At 44.2% G+C, this 16705-nt stretch overlaps 1 protein-coding gene across 2 annotated transcripts in view; it reads right to left on the bottom strand.

The window, feature by feature from the left end:
* The window catches only part of LOC115091286 (protein SSUH2 homolog), a 47477-nt gene that overhangs the window by 10997 nt on the left and 19775 nt on the right, over positions 1–16705 (bottom strand). For both annotated transcript variants that reach the window (XM_029601450.1, XM_029601449.1), the window contains exons 3-8: positions 14722–14829; positions 12855–12933; positions 11576–11705; positions 9956–10016; positions 1934–2058; positions 1494–1556 (exon numbers count right to left, since the gene is read on the bottom strand). In XM_029601450.1, the coding sequence (XP_029457310.1) occupies positions 1494–1556; positions 1934–2058; positions 9956–10016; positions 11576–11705; positions 12855–12933; positions 14722–14829 (566 nt within the window). The remainder of the gene's footprint in view (positions 1–1493; positions 1557–1933; positions 2059–9955; positions 10017–11575; positions 11706–12854; positions 12934–14721; positions 14830–16705) is intronic.

Genomic DNA, 16705 nt, shown 5'->3' with positions numbered 1-16705 from the left:
AGAGATTGCATGTATGTGAATGATTGAGAGCCTGTATATGTGAAAGAGAGTATGTCTGTGATTGAGAGCCTGCCTGTGAGAGAGAGAGCATGAATGTAAGTTTACCATTGGGAACCTGTATGTGTAAGTTTGTAATTGAAAACCTGTTTGTTTGAAAGAGTATGTGTGTATGATTGAGATCCTTTGTGTGTGAGAGAGATCATGTGTATGTATGATTAAGAGCCTGTGTGTATAAGTAAGAGAGAGATCATGTGTGTCTGTGTCTGATTGACAGCTGGTTTAGGTGATGGAGCATGTGAGTATGTGATTGAGAGCCTGTGTTTAAATGAGAGAGAGAGACCATGTGTGTATGTGTGTGATTGAGAGCTGATTTAGGTGAGGGAGCATGTGAGTATGTGATTGAGAGCCTGTGTTTAAATGAGAGAGAGAGACCATGTGTGTATGTGTGTGATTGAGAGCTGATTTAGGTGAGGGAGCATGTGAGTATGTGATTGAGAGCCTGTGTGTAAATGAGAGAAAGAGAGGACATGTTTGTAAGCATGTGAATGAGAGTCTGTGTGTGAGAGAAAAAGACAGCATGTATTTATGTGATTGAAAGCCTGTGTGTGTGTAAGCGTGAAAAGATAGACAGCATGTGTGTAAATGTGTAATTAAGAGCCTATATAAGTGAGAGAGAAAAAACATTTGTATATGTGAGTGACTGAGAGCATGTGTGTATAGGTGTGTCATTGAGAGCCAGTGTGAGAGAGAGCGCTGGTATGTGACTGAGAGAGGAGAAAGTTCCAAGCAAACCACCCCACCTCCTGCTAATTCAGAACAATCTCAGGACACCTGGATATCAAACGTTCCCAGGTATGCAGAGCAAAAAAATTTTTGTATCCTTATTATTTTTCATTACTGGATCTTTGTGTCTGCTATTTTGAAATATTTTGTTGGTATCTGGAAATGTTTTATATGAGTTTTTAATTATTGGATATTCCACTCATCAGCTGTTTCGAAATATGTTCTTTTTGTTAGTACAGTTTTACTGCTGATGATTTTATATTTCTTGATTTGTTTTATAAGGATGTGTGATGTTTCTTTTTTCCTTTGTTACACTGCATACAGAGACTCTGGCTTGTTGCAGTTTCCAATTCAGTTTTTGTCTGCATGCTTCTTGTTATGCGTTTTGGTCTCTTTATTCTATGTTAGGTGAGGGACAGCACGTGATTCAGGTGAGGTTTTCTGCTGGCGTGTAGTTTCTGTGTAGGACTCTATAGCAGCCTGACTTGGTCCGTTTTCCTAATAGGAGATGTATTGGTGTCTTAAGGCCTGGTGTAATATTTTCAGAGACTTATTGTACTTTAAAAGTGTGATCTTACATAAAATGCACACATTTACTTGTATTTAGTTTTAAACATATTGTATGGCTCTCATGGAATTACATTTTAAAATATGTGGCGTTTATGGCTCTCTCAGCCAAAAAGGTTCCTGACCCCTGCTCTAGCACTTACCCGGCCAGTTCCATTGCATTTCGTGCACTGGATCTTGCCCAGTGCCAGGCACCGAGAGCAGGGCTGTGGGTATAACAAGACATGGCAGGTCAGGTTGGATAACTGGGTAAACACATACACAAGAGTTAGGGATTTCAGGATTTCGCATACAATGTCAAACCATATGTTAGCAGAGAGCAAAAGGGGAAACATGACAGTTTTTGGATAGCTGTGACCACCACACGATGTACAGTTGTTGCTCATAAATATGCCGAATTTCCTCCCCCTCTATAGACATTTATAATCACAAGCAGACCCCACAGAGCCCAGGTGACACGCAACCAGATATTCCACAGGCAGACCCCCACAGGTCCTGTGCGACATGCAGGCTCCTCAGAGCCAGGTGCCATGCAATCAGACACATGACATGCAGACCCCATCAGGCATGCATGGTTTTATACCTTTACGGAAGACGTGTGGGGCACCTTTACTTTAGTTTCACTGTCTTTGAACAGAGTCGGCACTTCCACTTGTATATCCCAGGGAAGAGGAGCCGACCCGAAGGCACTCGAGTCCACAAATTCACCTGAAGCAAAAGGAAGTCACAAAGTGAAAAGAGCAAAGGAAAAAAAATTCAGAAATATCTAACTGAAGAAAGGTGCCCTGTGCCAACATAGCCGGTATGCAAATGGAGATCCACCCCCTCCCTCCCTGTATTCCCCAGCTCCACCCCTCACCCTCTATAAGAGATTCAGCTCCTCCCTCTTCAACTCCACCACTTTCTGTATTGTCCAATCCACCCTCTACCACCACATATGGAAACTGAGCTCCACCCCTACTCTCTGGCTGTCCAGCTCTGCCCTTCTCTCTATCTCTCTCTGAAGATAGAAACCACTATCTTCTACCACACAGAACACCCAAGCTCAGCATGCACTCTCTATTACCACACATCTCAATTACACTCTTCCTATACTTTCTCAGTATTTCCCCATCCTTGGATAGGCTTTTACTACTAGAAATATGGAGGGCCATATTCAAACACCATTTAGATGGATAACATAATATTACTCATCTAAATGGCCTACCTGGCTATATTCAGCCCTTATCCGGCTAAATTCTATGACATGACTATTTACCAGGCTAGAATTTAGTCAGATAAGTCAGGGGCATTCCGGTGAGCAATGGAGTTAGCGGGATAAGTTAACCAATATTCAGAGTTAGCCAGTTAACTTACCCAGCTAACTCTGGTCGGGCCATAGAGCTGTCCTAAAGTTAGCTGATTATACATAATTGGCTAACTTTAAGATAGCCAGGTACATTCAGTGGTGCAGTTGAGCTACTGAATATATGCCGCTAGTTAGCCAGCTGACCATGGACCTCATAATAAAATGGGACAGCAGTGATGATTGCGTGATCCTCCTTCAGTCACAGTGTATTAGAACGCTTCTGTGTTTTGCTGTCCCTGTAAGGGATAAGTCGGGGAACCCTCTTTTGCATATAGATTAAACTAAAAACAGAAGCAGAGTCTGACTTCTCTACACAATGCATCTCTCCTCACAGGAGATAGCGTCCCCAACCAGACGCAATAGCAATAAAAGTCGAAATTACCAACTCTTAACAAGAGGGAGAAATATCTCAGCTGCCAGTGCCTCTGGACCCCATTGCACCTGCTCTCCCTGGAGTTCCCAATTCCGTATGAGATGTGAGAGGCCTGCTTCAGCAGGCCACATCAGAAATCAGCACTAGACGGCTTCAGTTAATTGTACAGACCAAGAGTGCTACCACAGACAGCTACTTTCTGGATTATAAGAATGAGCTCACATGCTCTTTTTATGCTGTGCAAATGCTAGTCGCTCTGTCAGTTTTTGGAGTTGTGGTATCTTCTCATGAGTCAACATTCATAGTCATTTTGCTGGATAACTCATATCTAGCCAAATGCCAGCTTTTTGAATATTGGGGAACTTATTCAGTTAGATTTTAGCTGGATAAGTCATTATGCAGCTAAAATCTAGCTGGATTAAAAAAAAAAAAAAAAAAAAAAAGAGCCTTTCCAGGGGCATTACAGGGTGGGCTTAAATTATCCGGCTAAGATAGCCAGATAACTTTAGGTCTTTCTCAAAGTAGGTCTAAAGTTATCCAGCCTCATGTGGCTGGATAACTTTAGAATTAACTGGCTATATTCAAAAACCGTAGGGCCAGTTAAGTGCCATGCTGACTTTAAAAAAATATATATATGCATCTGGTGGGCCAAATCCAAGACCCCTTCCCACAACCTAAGCTGCAAAACTAGAGCCCTGCTGGGCCAAACCTCCAACCCTCCCCATATCAATTTTCCATAAGTTCAATGGGTATGGTGCTGGCCTCTCCCCTCCCCATCACCTGCTCTCTGGTTCCACCAAAATTTCAAAGATTCAGACTTCCAGTGCTTTCCCCATTCCACTTTTAAATTCTCAATCTCCTGCCAGGATCACAGTTCGCTGTCTCCGCCGTCCCACCGTCACTTTCTTCATGGCTATGTTGGCTACGATGTAATTTATTTGTTCTTTATCATTATGACTGTTTTAGAACTGGAAGATATCAGGATTAATAAACGTTATTATTACTGCTGTTATTGCCACAGCAACGCTGGCAGCTTATGCTCTCAGCGTTATGGACATGACGACGAAGAAAGTGCCGGGACTGTGGTAGCAGTGTACCACTTTCCCAGCAGAAGACTGAGGGTGGAAGGGGTAGGATTGCGGTGGGGGAAGAGGAAGACACAGGAGGCTGGAATCTTCAAACGTTTGGTGGAACTGGGGAGGGGATGGGAGGAGGCCAGCCCCGGACCCTTGCACGTCAGGAAAGTTGATATCAAAAGGGATGGGGAGCAGGTGGAGCCTTGGCCTTTGAAGGGTCGTTGTTTTGCTGCTTGGGGGAAGGGGCGGACCCAAGAGAAGGAATCACGCCAGCGGATAGAGACCTCCTTTAGGAGGAAAAACAAAACAAATCTTTATATTTTTAATATTCAAAGCAAGACCACGTAAAATCTTTGCAGAGGCACAAAGAGCTTACAAATCGATTTGTGAACTCTATAATTCAAATAAAAAGAAAGGTATAAATCTTGCAAGCAGCATGGTAGAAATTTAAATTCAGCCCGTTGACAAAATCCAAAACATAAAGATGCAGCTGAATGCTGTGATGTGGGTTGGCCTGTTCTCTGCCACATCTGCAGACACAGGCAAGTTACGATTCGACAATCCCATGCTTGGGAGATTTGGGTCATGAAAGAGGCACAAATATTGGCTCTGCTGCCGCACTTCTCATGTCTACCATAGCCTGCAATGGCATCTTCCGGTGCAGGTTTGTGATTTTATTTATTGAAAGATGTTGAGGTCTATATTCAAAAGCTTTTCTGCATTTACTTGCTGCGATTAAAGCAACAATTTTTTGAGGGCGGGAACAAAGCTGGGAAATACCTTGCCAACAAACTTAGGGCGGCACGGACTCGGACGCTAATTGCCAAGGTCCATGACAGTCTTGGGGCTATGGTAACGGCCTCTGAGGACATTCGGCGTGCCTTTACGGATTTTTACGCTCGCTTGTATACGAGTGCTACTGCAATCTCAGAGGCTGATATACAGACATACTTAAACCGGTCCACCTTGCCTACTCTGACTAAGGACCAACAGACATTGTTAGATCGACCCATCACACCTATAGAGGTTTTAGCAGCCATTAAAGTTCTAAAGCCGGGTAAAGCCCCAGGCTTGGATGGCCTTACGGGCGTGTACTTTCGTAGTTTTGCCGCTCATTTAGTGGGGCCATTAACAGATTTTTTTAATTCTTTGCGTGACTCCGGTCGGATAGATAGCCACGCCAATACAGCGGGGATATCGGTTCTTGCCAAACCTGGTAGGGACCCATCTCTCTGCGGGTCTTACCGGCCCATTTCCCTTATTAATGTTGATTTAAAGATTTTCGCCCGTGTTCTTGCTGCTCGCCTTAATGGCGTGCTAACCTCGTTGGTTCATCCCGACCAGGTGGGGTTCGTGCCGGGCAGACTGGCGGCTGACAATGTCCGTCGTATAGTGGACATAGTGGACCTAGCCCAACATAGTGGCTCGCCAGCGGTATTATTGTCACTCGACGCCGAAAAAGCGTTCGACCTTGTCCATTGGCCCTTTTTATTTAACACCCTGGCTCGCATGTCTTTTGGTCCTTACTTTATTCAGTGGATATCCAAATTGTACCAGCAACCACAGGCACGCGTAAAGGCTAATGGTGGTTATGGGGCTCCTTTTGCGATTGGGCGAGGCACAAGGCAGGGGTGCCCGCTGTCCCCGTTGTTGTTCGCCTTATTCTTAGAACCCTTTGCCACCCGGGTACGGGGGGCGCAGGATATAAAGGGCATTCGGAGGGGCGAGCACCATTTTAAAATTTCTCTGTTTGCGGACGATGTTATGCTTACCTTAACAGACCCTTCGGTGTCTCTGGCGGGGATTATGCGAGAGCTACAAGTCTTTACGGAGGTCTCGGGTCTCAAGGTTAATTATGAGAAGTCTGAAATCCTTAATCTCAATCTCTCTCCTCCTACAGTGCAGCTGTTGCGGGCCCAATACCCTTTCCGGTGGGCAGTCAATGCCGTTAAATATTTGGGGGTACGTATTGGAACACATTCTAAACAGTTGTTTCATTTGAACTATGCTCCCCTAATACAGACCATCAAAGACAACTTGCATAACTGGTCGCGGGATACTTATTCCTGGCTGGGGCGCATAGCCATAATTAAAATGAATGTACTGCCCAGATTATTATATTTTTTCACCACTATACCCATTTATCTTTCCACGTCCATCCTCACATCTTGGCAGCAATTAATTTTTGGATTCATTTGGCGCAAAAGGCCTCCTCGTGTTGCTAGAACTACTTTATACCTCCCTAAAAACAGAGGGGGTCTTAGCGTCCCCAATCTGGTTTGGTATTTTGCTGCGGCACAGCTTCGGGCCCTTGTAGTGTTACATAGGGTGCAGGCCCCCCCCTCAGTGGGTGGTGTTGGAGCAAGCCCTGATTGGTTCGTTATCTATCTCGGCTTTGCCATGGCAGCCGCGTTCCACGTGGGGTTTGTTTTCCTATTTTCCCATTGCCCTACACACCACCTTGACGGTATGGTCCCACTGGAAGCTTTGTTTAGTGGGTAAGGGTAATCTTACGTTGCTGACCCATCTATTCACAGACTTCGTTCTACCCCCTGCGGCTTCTACCACAGCTTCCCAGGGATGGTATTCGGCGGGCATAGTCACGATAGCTCATGTGGTGGCGCAAGGGAACTTACTGACAGCGGAGGAACTGGGTACCCGATATCATTTACCAGTTGTTGATTTCTTACTGTACGCTAAACTTGCTTATTTGCTGCGACGGGCGCTTAGGGCGGGCACAGCCCGGCTTACTAGTTCATTGTTTGAGTCCTATTGCCTTAATTCTACCACGTTGAGGGGTATCATCTCAAAAATTTATGCTCTACTCAACAGTAGGCAACGGGGACCCTTCACACAGCAGGCAGCTTGGACGGCTGATTTTGGCCGGACACTGTCGGATGAGGAATGGGACACTGTATTCCTCCATGCTTCTAAATGCTCCATCTCTGCTGGGTTGCAGGAAAATTGCCACAAAATGATATATAGATGGCATTACACACCCGATCGTTTACATCGGTTTGCCCCTTCTGTATCAAATCTCTGCTGGAGGGGGTGTGGGATGTTGGGCACATATTTTCACGTATGGTGGCAATGCCCGCAGATTCGTGGATTTTGGGTATCACTGGAAGTTTGGATAACAGAAGGCCTTAAGATTGCTGTTCACTTAGAACCTTGGCATGCCTTATTGACGTTACCTATTGAGGAGTTGGATAAGTTTCAGTGTCGGTTAGTACAGCAGGTTTGTGTTGCAGCGCGCTCGGAGATAGCTAAGCTTTGGAAGCAGCAGAATCCACCTAGCCTAGCACAAGTGCACGCGCGTCTGCACACCTATTATCAATTGGGTCGCCTCACAGCCGTGCACTATGACAGACTAGGAGCCTTTCAGAAAACGTGGGCTCCTTATGTTAGGTGGTTGGGTACTCTTTCCACTCCAAGCTCTTGTTAAGGGATTACCTAATTCTTTTCTCTTATACTTCGGCGATGTTAAAGATTCAGTAACTCATGCCCTTTGACCTATTGTTCTCCCTTTAGTGCATGCAGAGGATGCTTCACGGACCCATTATCCTCTTTTTCGTCTATCTCATTTGTTTGTATTTATCCTTTTGTTATTGTTGTACCTACGTTGCAAGGGGAGGGGGGTGGTAGGTAGGGAATGCGCTATGTATTCTAATTCAGTACATTATGTAACTTGTTAAGTGCATATCATGTTGAAAAATGTTGAAAAACGGATTTAGACGGTGTTATGTACATATGCTTTTCTTTATTATTTTGTTGTAAGTGATGTATACATTCACCTGTTTGAGTCAATAAAATTTTGAAATACAAAAGCTTTTCTGCATTTAACATTGCAGATATGCACACAAAAATGGAGTTCCAAATATTTCCCCTCCACTGAATGCAAACATTTTTGGGGCCGATGCAAAAAAAAAAAAAAAAGCACTGAAAGCAGATGCTTTCCTAGCACACCCCCAGGCACCTCTCCTGGGGGCGCCATGCAATATTTAAATTAGGGGTCACATTGTCAAGGAGGCGCTAAGGTCAACTGCGCGCCCCTAGCGCCTCCTTGACAACTGCTTTTCTGTACAACTTTTGAGAGTTTTGTGTTTTTGAGACATTTTTTTTGCGTTTTGGATGAATAATAGCCTCAGCAACATGCATTTGCATGTGATGAGCGCTATTAGTTTCGCCGCGGGTTGGAGAGGCGCTAATCCCCTTCTTGCATAACCAAATCCCCTTATTGCATAAGGGGATTAGGTTACACATACACAACCCGCATCCAACTATGGGTTCAACAGTGCGCTCGGCTGAGCGCACTGTATTGCATCGGCCCCTTTGTGTACACAAAACTTATCCAGACATTAAAAGGTGTCAATGGAGGTATTTTGGGGCATGGCTTAACTTTACTCTCTGTGGGTAAAGTTACATTATGTACATCTGTTTGGAAAAACAGTGCTATCCATACCCTGATAAAGCTATGCACATAACATTATCAGAGTATATTTGGTGGGCGACTTGTGCATGTATGTCCAATTCTCTACTGAATTAGACAGGGATTGAAAATGTGAAGAACTTCGGTGTATGGGCAGGACCAGTTAGGCCCCCAAAAAATTGAACCACTGACTGAGCTGCTTAAATTGTGAATTTATATATTTAGGGTTTGTTAAGCTTTTTAGTCTTTCCTGGAAAACTAAACCACTGAATTAGTTTGTCTGTGAGGCCCTCAGGAAAGCTGCATTGAGTTACCTATGGGTCACATTCTGTAGAACTTTTTGAGCTAACATTTGGCAGGGCCCCTCTGCCTTAGGACTAGACTGCATGAGAAAGAAAAGAGTGCACAGCATGATTGATGGTTTGGTATTGGCAAGAAAGTCAGACAAAGAATGAGATATTCTATATAAACCACTTCACGAAACCAATACCTCAGTACTGGCAGTAACGCAAGATGTTTAATGACATGCCATGCTCCAGTGCGGTGTCCTAGCGCGAGGACTACTTCACTGCTGAGATTCATGGGACGGTCTCAGATTTAGAATTGCATTGTAAATATATATATATTCTCTAGTTTTTTATTTACTTATTCTATGCATATACTTTCTTGCATCTATTACATTTGATTGTTTTTCCTTGTTTACATATCTTCTTATGTGCATTGCAATTTTTATTAGTCTTAGATTATTATATATATTCAATTTAATGTGACAATAAATGAGCAAATCAGCTAAGTATATTGTATAGATATTTCTGTTTGTGTGTGTGGGAGAATTCCAAAGAGATTTAACACTACCTAGTGGCCTTAACCATTGCCCGGCCATTACAACTTCCCCAGAGAAATGTGCCATTTGTCGCACTACTGAATAGGAACTTGGTTGTGTACTAACTACAACCCACCAATCTTGAACTAACAATTCCAAATCAAGGGTTCAAATGCCCAGTATCTATTTCCTCCTCAGTCCTGCACTCCAATACCCAATTACAGTGCCACCCAGTGGACAAAACTATAATCTCACAGCAGCTTTCCATGCTGCAGACAGAGTAGAGTTTCATCCAACAGACAAAAAAATTCCATCCTGTTCCAGCTTTCAACAAGCTGAGCAGAAAAGGCATGTTGATAATTCATAGTATAAAAGAATGGCTGATCCTGTCCCTCCTCACAAGCCAAATGTCATCCGTAGGGCATACCAACCAGATATTTATTTACAAGTTTTGTTTTCCACTACTTCCAAGATACATATCTGTATCCAGATGGATACAGATATGTATAGGATAAAGGCCTTTCCACCAGGACAGTCTGACAAGGTTCTGCTTTACCTGTGTAAGGCACAGAGGCCCACTCCGAGCTCCGAGACTCTGTAAAGGTCTCCAAACGATACTAGAAAAATAAAAAGGAACATACTGATGAGAAGTGCAAATCTCCAGTTCCTCCTAAAAAGTAGAAATTGAAGGAAATTTCCAGCTTATGGCCCCTTTCACACAAAAAGCAAAGAAATCAGTACAGCCACCCCTGGGGAGAAGCCAAAGCTGCACTCACACCATGCACCAGAATAGGAGAGGGGATAACATGCAAACAAAGCAAGAGACTAAACATGAAAAATGTCTGCAACTGACTGAAGGTCTCACAGTGAGGAAGAGGAGGTGAGAAACACAGTCCTATGTCTTAGCATTTCTGTACTTTTTCTCTGTACTCTGGGATATGGTTTGAAGAAAAAAAGAAGAGAAAGAAATAGAATTGAGTTGTACTGCCCACAATAACCCAGGGAATTTCAAAGGAACTAGCTATCGATGGACTGATAAAAACTATATTAAGACACAAAACACACTTTTCATTTTATGTTTCACAGAATCAATTGAGATGTCAGCAGTGTGCATGAGGACCTCTTACAGAAATAAGAGTTTCTCAGGAGGAAGTGTCGCAAATGGGTTGACTTTGCACATACCATGATGGAAATGAACCTCACTCATAAGCCAGAGTATGCTGGGAAAAATCTCAATGAGTGAAACTTACTGCTTTGTGCCAAAGAGAGCCTCCTTCTGGAGCTCAGAGGGTGCAATATGCACAGGCAATGTATCGGAGGCACTTGGAGGTTTGGGGGGGGGGGGGTTTGACCCAGTAATTTCCTCCTTCTCCTTTGTACTTCCAGCTGAAACAGAAACGGGGCTGGAATCTGGTACCTGGAGCCTTCAGTCCCAACTACAGGATTTTTTTCCCCTATTTGCTATCCTCTCTTAACTTACATTTAGTGCGGTGATTGCAGTGAAAGGTCCTGGGCCAGAGGCCACTCTACCCTAGGAATGCCTTTAGGGATATGCAGGTAAAAGTACGCGCATTAAGAAACACCACACGTACTTTATCCGCATACAGGGAGGGAAATTATCAGGCGGCCCATTTACCCATGAAAAATAAGAATTTACCAAGGTAAATGGCTTCTGAAATTTGCCCTTCCCATGATCTCGTGTCTCTCCATATGCCGTAGGACTGGTAAGACCTGGTACTGACACGTCTTTCAGCAATACTATTCTTCTGTTTTTCTTGCATCAAAATGCTCCAGATCACAACTTCTCATTCTCTGCGACTGTCAGGGTCATGATCCCAGTGTTTTCTGGTACAGCAATGTTATAGTGTTTCCAGTGGATGAGCTGGGCCACCTTGTCGTGCCTTTTTGTATACAGCCCTTCTGACATCGGCACATCACACCCAGTGACAAGATGGGTAACCACTTCCAGTTCTGTTTTGTAGAATCTACCATTTGTCTGTTTAACTATTCACTGTCCTGCACTGCAATTATCAATCTCTCTAATGCAAGGCACTGAAGATAATCCACCTGCCTGCTGCCTTCCTCGTGATCTTGAGTGGAGAATGTGTGCTGCCTCCGACTCTAATGCCTGCAGGACACCAGAACACAGAGCAAACTCTGCGCCGACTGTACGTACCCGGTATGTGTTGAAAGGCTTCAAATCTCGGAAGACCATCTCCTTGACAGGTTTACTGCTGTAGCAGCACTTGCTAGAGACATACTTGTTGAAGGCTTCCTTTGCTAGGTCTTCAGAGATGAAGGGGATGCTGGAAGAGGCCAAAAACAGATGTTCCATGAAAGGGCTCACACCAGCTTCCTACTGCACTTAATTCTCTAGAGAAATCCTGCAGACACAGACGAACACTTGCAAAGGACCTGCTGTAGGAAGAACCATTCACGTGACCTCAGCCAAACCTTTTCACAGAGAGGAGCAGTGAAGGATGAACCAGCAGAGCTGCTGAGGCTCAAATCTTGCTTTCCTACAGCATTCCTAGGCAATCTTGAACAAGCCACTGACCTCTAACCAACTGCAATTGCCTAATGATAATTAGAGGAACTCCCTCCCCCCTCCCTCACCAGAGGCTATATGCAGTTATGCTCATGGAAGAGGACAGGAAAGGCTGGGTTGGAAGGGACCTTTCCAGGTCACCTAGTCCATCCCCTGCCTCCAGACAACGAACTACCCCAGGCAGTCTAACAAGACATATTATAACTGCATTCTCTTTCTGCACAGATTAAAATATAATCTTTAATACATTTTATCCCACAGCACTTCAGAACCAATAGGGCAAGAAGAAAGCAAAGGCAAATCCAATTTGCTGTGTTGAGAAATGTTCGCCTTTTTATTTAAGTGCATTGACTGCAGTAGCAAGTTTTTCAAGACCATACCTTCAAGTAATTTGTTTTGAAAGTACTTCCTTTATTGTCCAAATTTCCAGCACTGTCACTACGAGCAGAATATTCCTCACTCGGCACCTGATAGCACTGCAACATTGAACACGTTTTCTCTCCTCGCTTCCTCTCCCCCACATCCAAATCCTTAACAAAACGGTATAATGTGTTGCATCCTGAATAGCCTCACTGAACCCCAAGATCTCGGCACAGGGTCTGAGCAGTAAGCGGAGGACCTTCCCTTGGGCTTTTGGCTGAAAGTGAGAACTCCTACAATACAGGAGGGTTATCGCCCTGATAATGGTCCCCACTAGGACACAATTACAACCATTGCCAAGGCAGGGGGATTAAATCTGCTTAAAATTTTTTTTTTTTTAAGTCGCAACCTCAACACAGTTAAAATCAAATACTCTTGTCAGTTCTTGGTCAGCACACCAGTGACCACGTGCAGCTGAAAACAAGAGTTAAAGACACTAGTGGCACTAATATGCGAGCCCCCAAAATATGAAAAACAAGTATCTTACTTCCAGTCTTTATTAAAGGGAGGCGGGTCATCTCCAGAACCAGGAAAGAGATTCGCTGGAGGAGGCAAAACCTTTCCTTCTGCACAGTAAAAAGAAGACAAGATAGGAACCATAATCTACCCAAAGCACTGATAGCGCAGTGTGTGGTCCAAGTTTATCCACAGCCTTGTGGCCCTGCAACATTTTCCTACACCAAGGGCCTGATATTCATTACAAAGCATATGGAGACTGACAAAGATCAACATGTATATATCCTAGAGGATAGGCAGGATAAGGGAGATACGATAGAGATATTTAAATTCCTCCAAGGTATCAACAGAAAGAAGGATTTGGAACTAGGGATCATGAGAGGCGGTTGAAAGTGGGTAGACTCAGAAGTAATTTAAGGAAATATCTCTTTTCAGAGAGGGTAGTGGATGCATGGAATTGCCTCCTACTGGAGGTGGTGGAGACGAGGACAGTATTTGAATTCAAGAAAGCAAGGGACAAATACAGGGGATCTCTGAACGGACTAGTAGGGATTATAGAGATGGTCAGGCTAGATAAGCCGTAATGATTCTATCTTTCTATGTTTCAGCACCATTTGTCCAGCTAATTAGCTGGACAAATGGTGCTGTTTGAATATCCAGCTGCGCTGAGAGCCACTTATCCAGTTATCTTTATATTCAGCTAAAAAGTTAGCCAGATAAGCTGGGGCATTCTGGAGCAGAGTCAGCTATCGGCCAACTTAGCTGGATAAGCACCAATATTTAGCATTATCCAGTTAAGGCCAGGATTCATCAAACTATCGCATGCGATAGGAAGAGGGGCGTGTTTTATGATCATAGCCATTATTGCAGAGTGCGATAACTGCCACAACCATTGCAATTCCTACCTACAACCACTGGGGGGGGGGGGGGGAGAGGGAAAAAGAGAGAGAGCGAGAATATAGCTATAAGGCCCTTATAGTAGTTAGGTATTTATACCTCTATATAAGGCCCACCTAGTTACTTGAGGTGAGATTTAGGTAGTAGTGTAGGGGTTAGGGGCCACTTTGACATTCAGAGTGAGACATACGAACAGAACAATACGCTCTTGTGAAGATTTGATGTCCTTCAGAGTGAAGAAACTCACACAAAGATGAGATTTGTACAACATTCTCTCAACCTAGATTGATGGACTCTCTACCTGAGCAACATCAAGCTAGGTTGAGAGAACATTGTACAAACCTCATCTTTGTGTGAGTTTCTTCACTCCGAAGGACGGCGCTTCTGGTTTCGTCCCGGGCAGTCTCCGGCTGCGGGGGGGGAGAGGGCAAATACCTTCACCGCCGCGCTCAAGGGTGCACCCGCTGCCTCTCAGCTGCGCCCAAAGATCGGGGGCTAGGTCCTCCCCGCGATTCTGCCGCCGAACCGAGGCTCGCCTCCGAGGAACCACGGAAATCACCTCGGGAATCTCAACTGGGGGAGGGACCCGAGGGTATCACCACAGGAGAGCGGGGCTCGTCTTCAGGTAGGTTTCTCCTTTAAAATTTTGGTTTTCTTCTTTAAATTTGGTTCTAACGCTGTGAGAGCGTGCAGATAGTCCCTAACTGCTATGGAGATGGAAAATACTGAAGAGCTGCACTTCCTGCAGGGGTGTATGTACTAGGGGCTGACGTCAGATTGAAATCTGATCCGTCTCCAACTGCTAGCAGGAGTACACTATACCCATTGGGCCTGAGTCCATCTGCTACACGCTAGGAAATATAAGTTAGCCGGATAAATATATCCAGCTAACTTATCTGCTCCCCACGCTGCTGAACATCAAGGTTCTAAATGAACAATCTGCACCCTAATCCCAAGTACCTAAATGGATGAAGGGTGCAAAGAATAAAATGTAATCCTACCTCCATCTCCTGTAGAAGCTCCTTCATATCCATACACATTATCCATCAGGTTAGACGGAGGCGCAGTGGCCCCTCCCATGCCAATGACAGGGTAAGGGCCTGGAGCACCTATAACACAAAAGGCATTAAACACGAGTTCCTATCTGTCCGACAGATTCCTTCCCTTCCATTATCCTGTGCACCTATAACACAAAAGGCATTAAACAGAGTTCCTATCTGTCCAACAGACAGATTCCTTCCCTTCCATTATCCTGTGCAGATTCCTTCCCTTCCATTATCCTGCGCGGTTCTGCATAATTAACTTCTTCCTCCCCACACCCTAGAGGTGGCTGCACTTTCACTGGATACAGTGGAGTTTTGTGTAATGTGAACTTAAAGAGGAAATGGGCATTAGAAGATGGAAGCAATCCGTGTCAACGTACACAGTCTGAATAAAAGCTGAAAATACACCAGACATGAATGTAATTAAGATTCAAAGAGAGATTAACAATAATTATATGATATGGCTCTGGATTCTTGTGGATAATCCTGCTTTGCGATGTCATCCATATGAAAGTAGTTAGTAATGTCATCACTGTATAACAGATCGGTGAGAAGACACAAGGAGGGTTGCCTCTGGGAATTTTATATGCACATCTACCAAAGATGATCAATCTCAACTGGGCTGACTAGATGGGCCATTTGGTCTTTATCTGCCATCACGTACTATGTTATGCTATTACACAAAACCAAACTCCAGAAAATCACTAAAGTGATCAGAATTCTGCACTAGAAGGGATTAATGACAGCGTTCACACTGCACCCAGGGATACCCAGCCTCCACCAATGGTCCTTTCCTGCATTCACTGGAAGCACTTTCCCCTAACAGCTGCTCCTACATTTTCATATGAAGATAAGAATACCATGGAGCCCAGCAACCTGTCTCTGACAGTCAGTCGCCAATCCCAGGTCGCAAGTACCTGGCAGATCCCATAAGCTGATCTATTTCTTACCACTCACTTCCAGAGATAGCAATAGCATTCTTTAGCCTACCTGACTAATAACGTGTTATGGACTTTTTCTCTAGGAACCTGTCAAAACCTCTTATAAACCCCGCTATGCAAATTTCCACAGCTCAATTATGTGCTGGGTGAAAACATCCTCTCTATCTTTTGTTTTACATCTGATGGTTGTTAGTTTCATGGAATGACCCCTTGCCTTTGTGTTATTTGAAAGGATAAATAGCCATCCTTTATTTACCCCTTCAACCCCACTCATGATTCTATAAAACCTCTATCACATCCCCTCTCATCTGTCTCTTTTCCAGCTGAAGAGCCCTGGCCTGCGTAGCCTCTCATTATAAAAAAGATGTTCCATTCCCTTTATCATTTTTGTCATCCTCTGCACCTTTTCTAGTTATGCTATCTTTAAGAACATAAGAAATTGCCATGCTGGGTCAGACTAAGGGTCCATCAAGCCCAGCATCCTGTTTCCAAAAGTGGCCAATCTAAGTCACAAGTACCTGGCAAGTACCCAAACATTAAACAAATCCCATGCTACTAATGCTGGCAACAACCAGTGGCTATTCCCTAATGATTAATAACAGTTTACGGACTTCTTCCCCAGGAACTTATCCAAACATGTTTTAAACCCAGCTACACCAACTGCCTTAACTACATCCTCTGGCAATGAATTCCAGAGCTGAAATGTGCGTTGAGTAAAAAATATAATTTCCTCTTTGTTTTAAATGTGCTACTTGCTAACTTCATGGAGTGACCCCTAGCCCTTGTATTATCCAAAAGAATAAATAAACATTTCACATTTACCTATGCAATTTCATGAATTTGTAGACCTGCATCATATCCCCCCCCCCCCCCCCCCCCCAGCCATCTCTTCTCCAAGCTGAACAGCCAGAACCTCTTTAGCCTTTCCTCATAGGGGAGACCTTTCCCATCCTCTCTCATGGCCTGCAGTTGTGCCAAGAAAATGTGGCTGCTCTTGTCTC

This window comes from Rhinatrema bivittatum, chromosome 4 (assembly GCF_901001135.1).
Source record: "Rhinatrema bivittatum chromosome 4, aRhiBiv1.1, whole genome shotgun sequence".
NCBI lineage: Eukaryota > Metazoa > Chordata > Amphibia > Gymnophiona > Rhinatrematidae > Rhinatrema > Rhinatrema bivittatum.
Note: the sequence above shows the minus strand (reverse complement) of the source record. Positions and strands in the feature narration are given on the sequence as shown.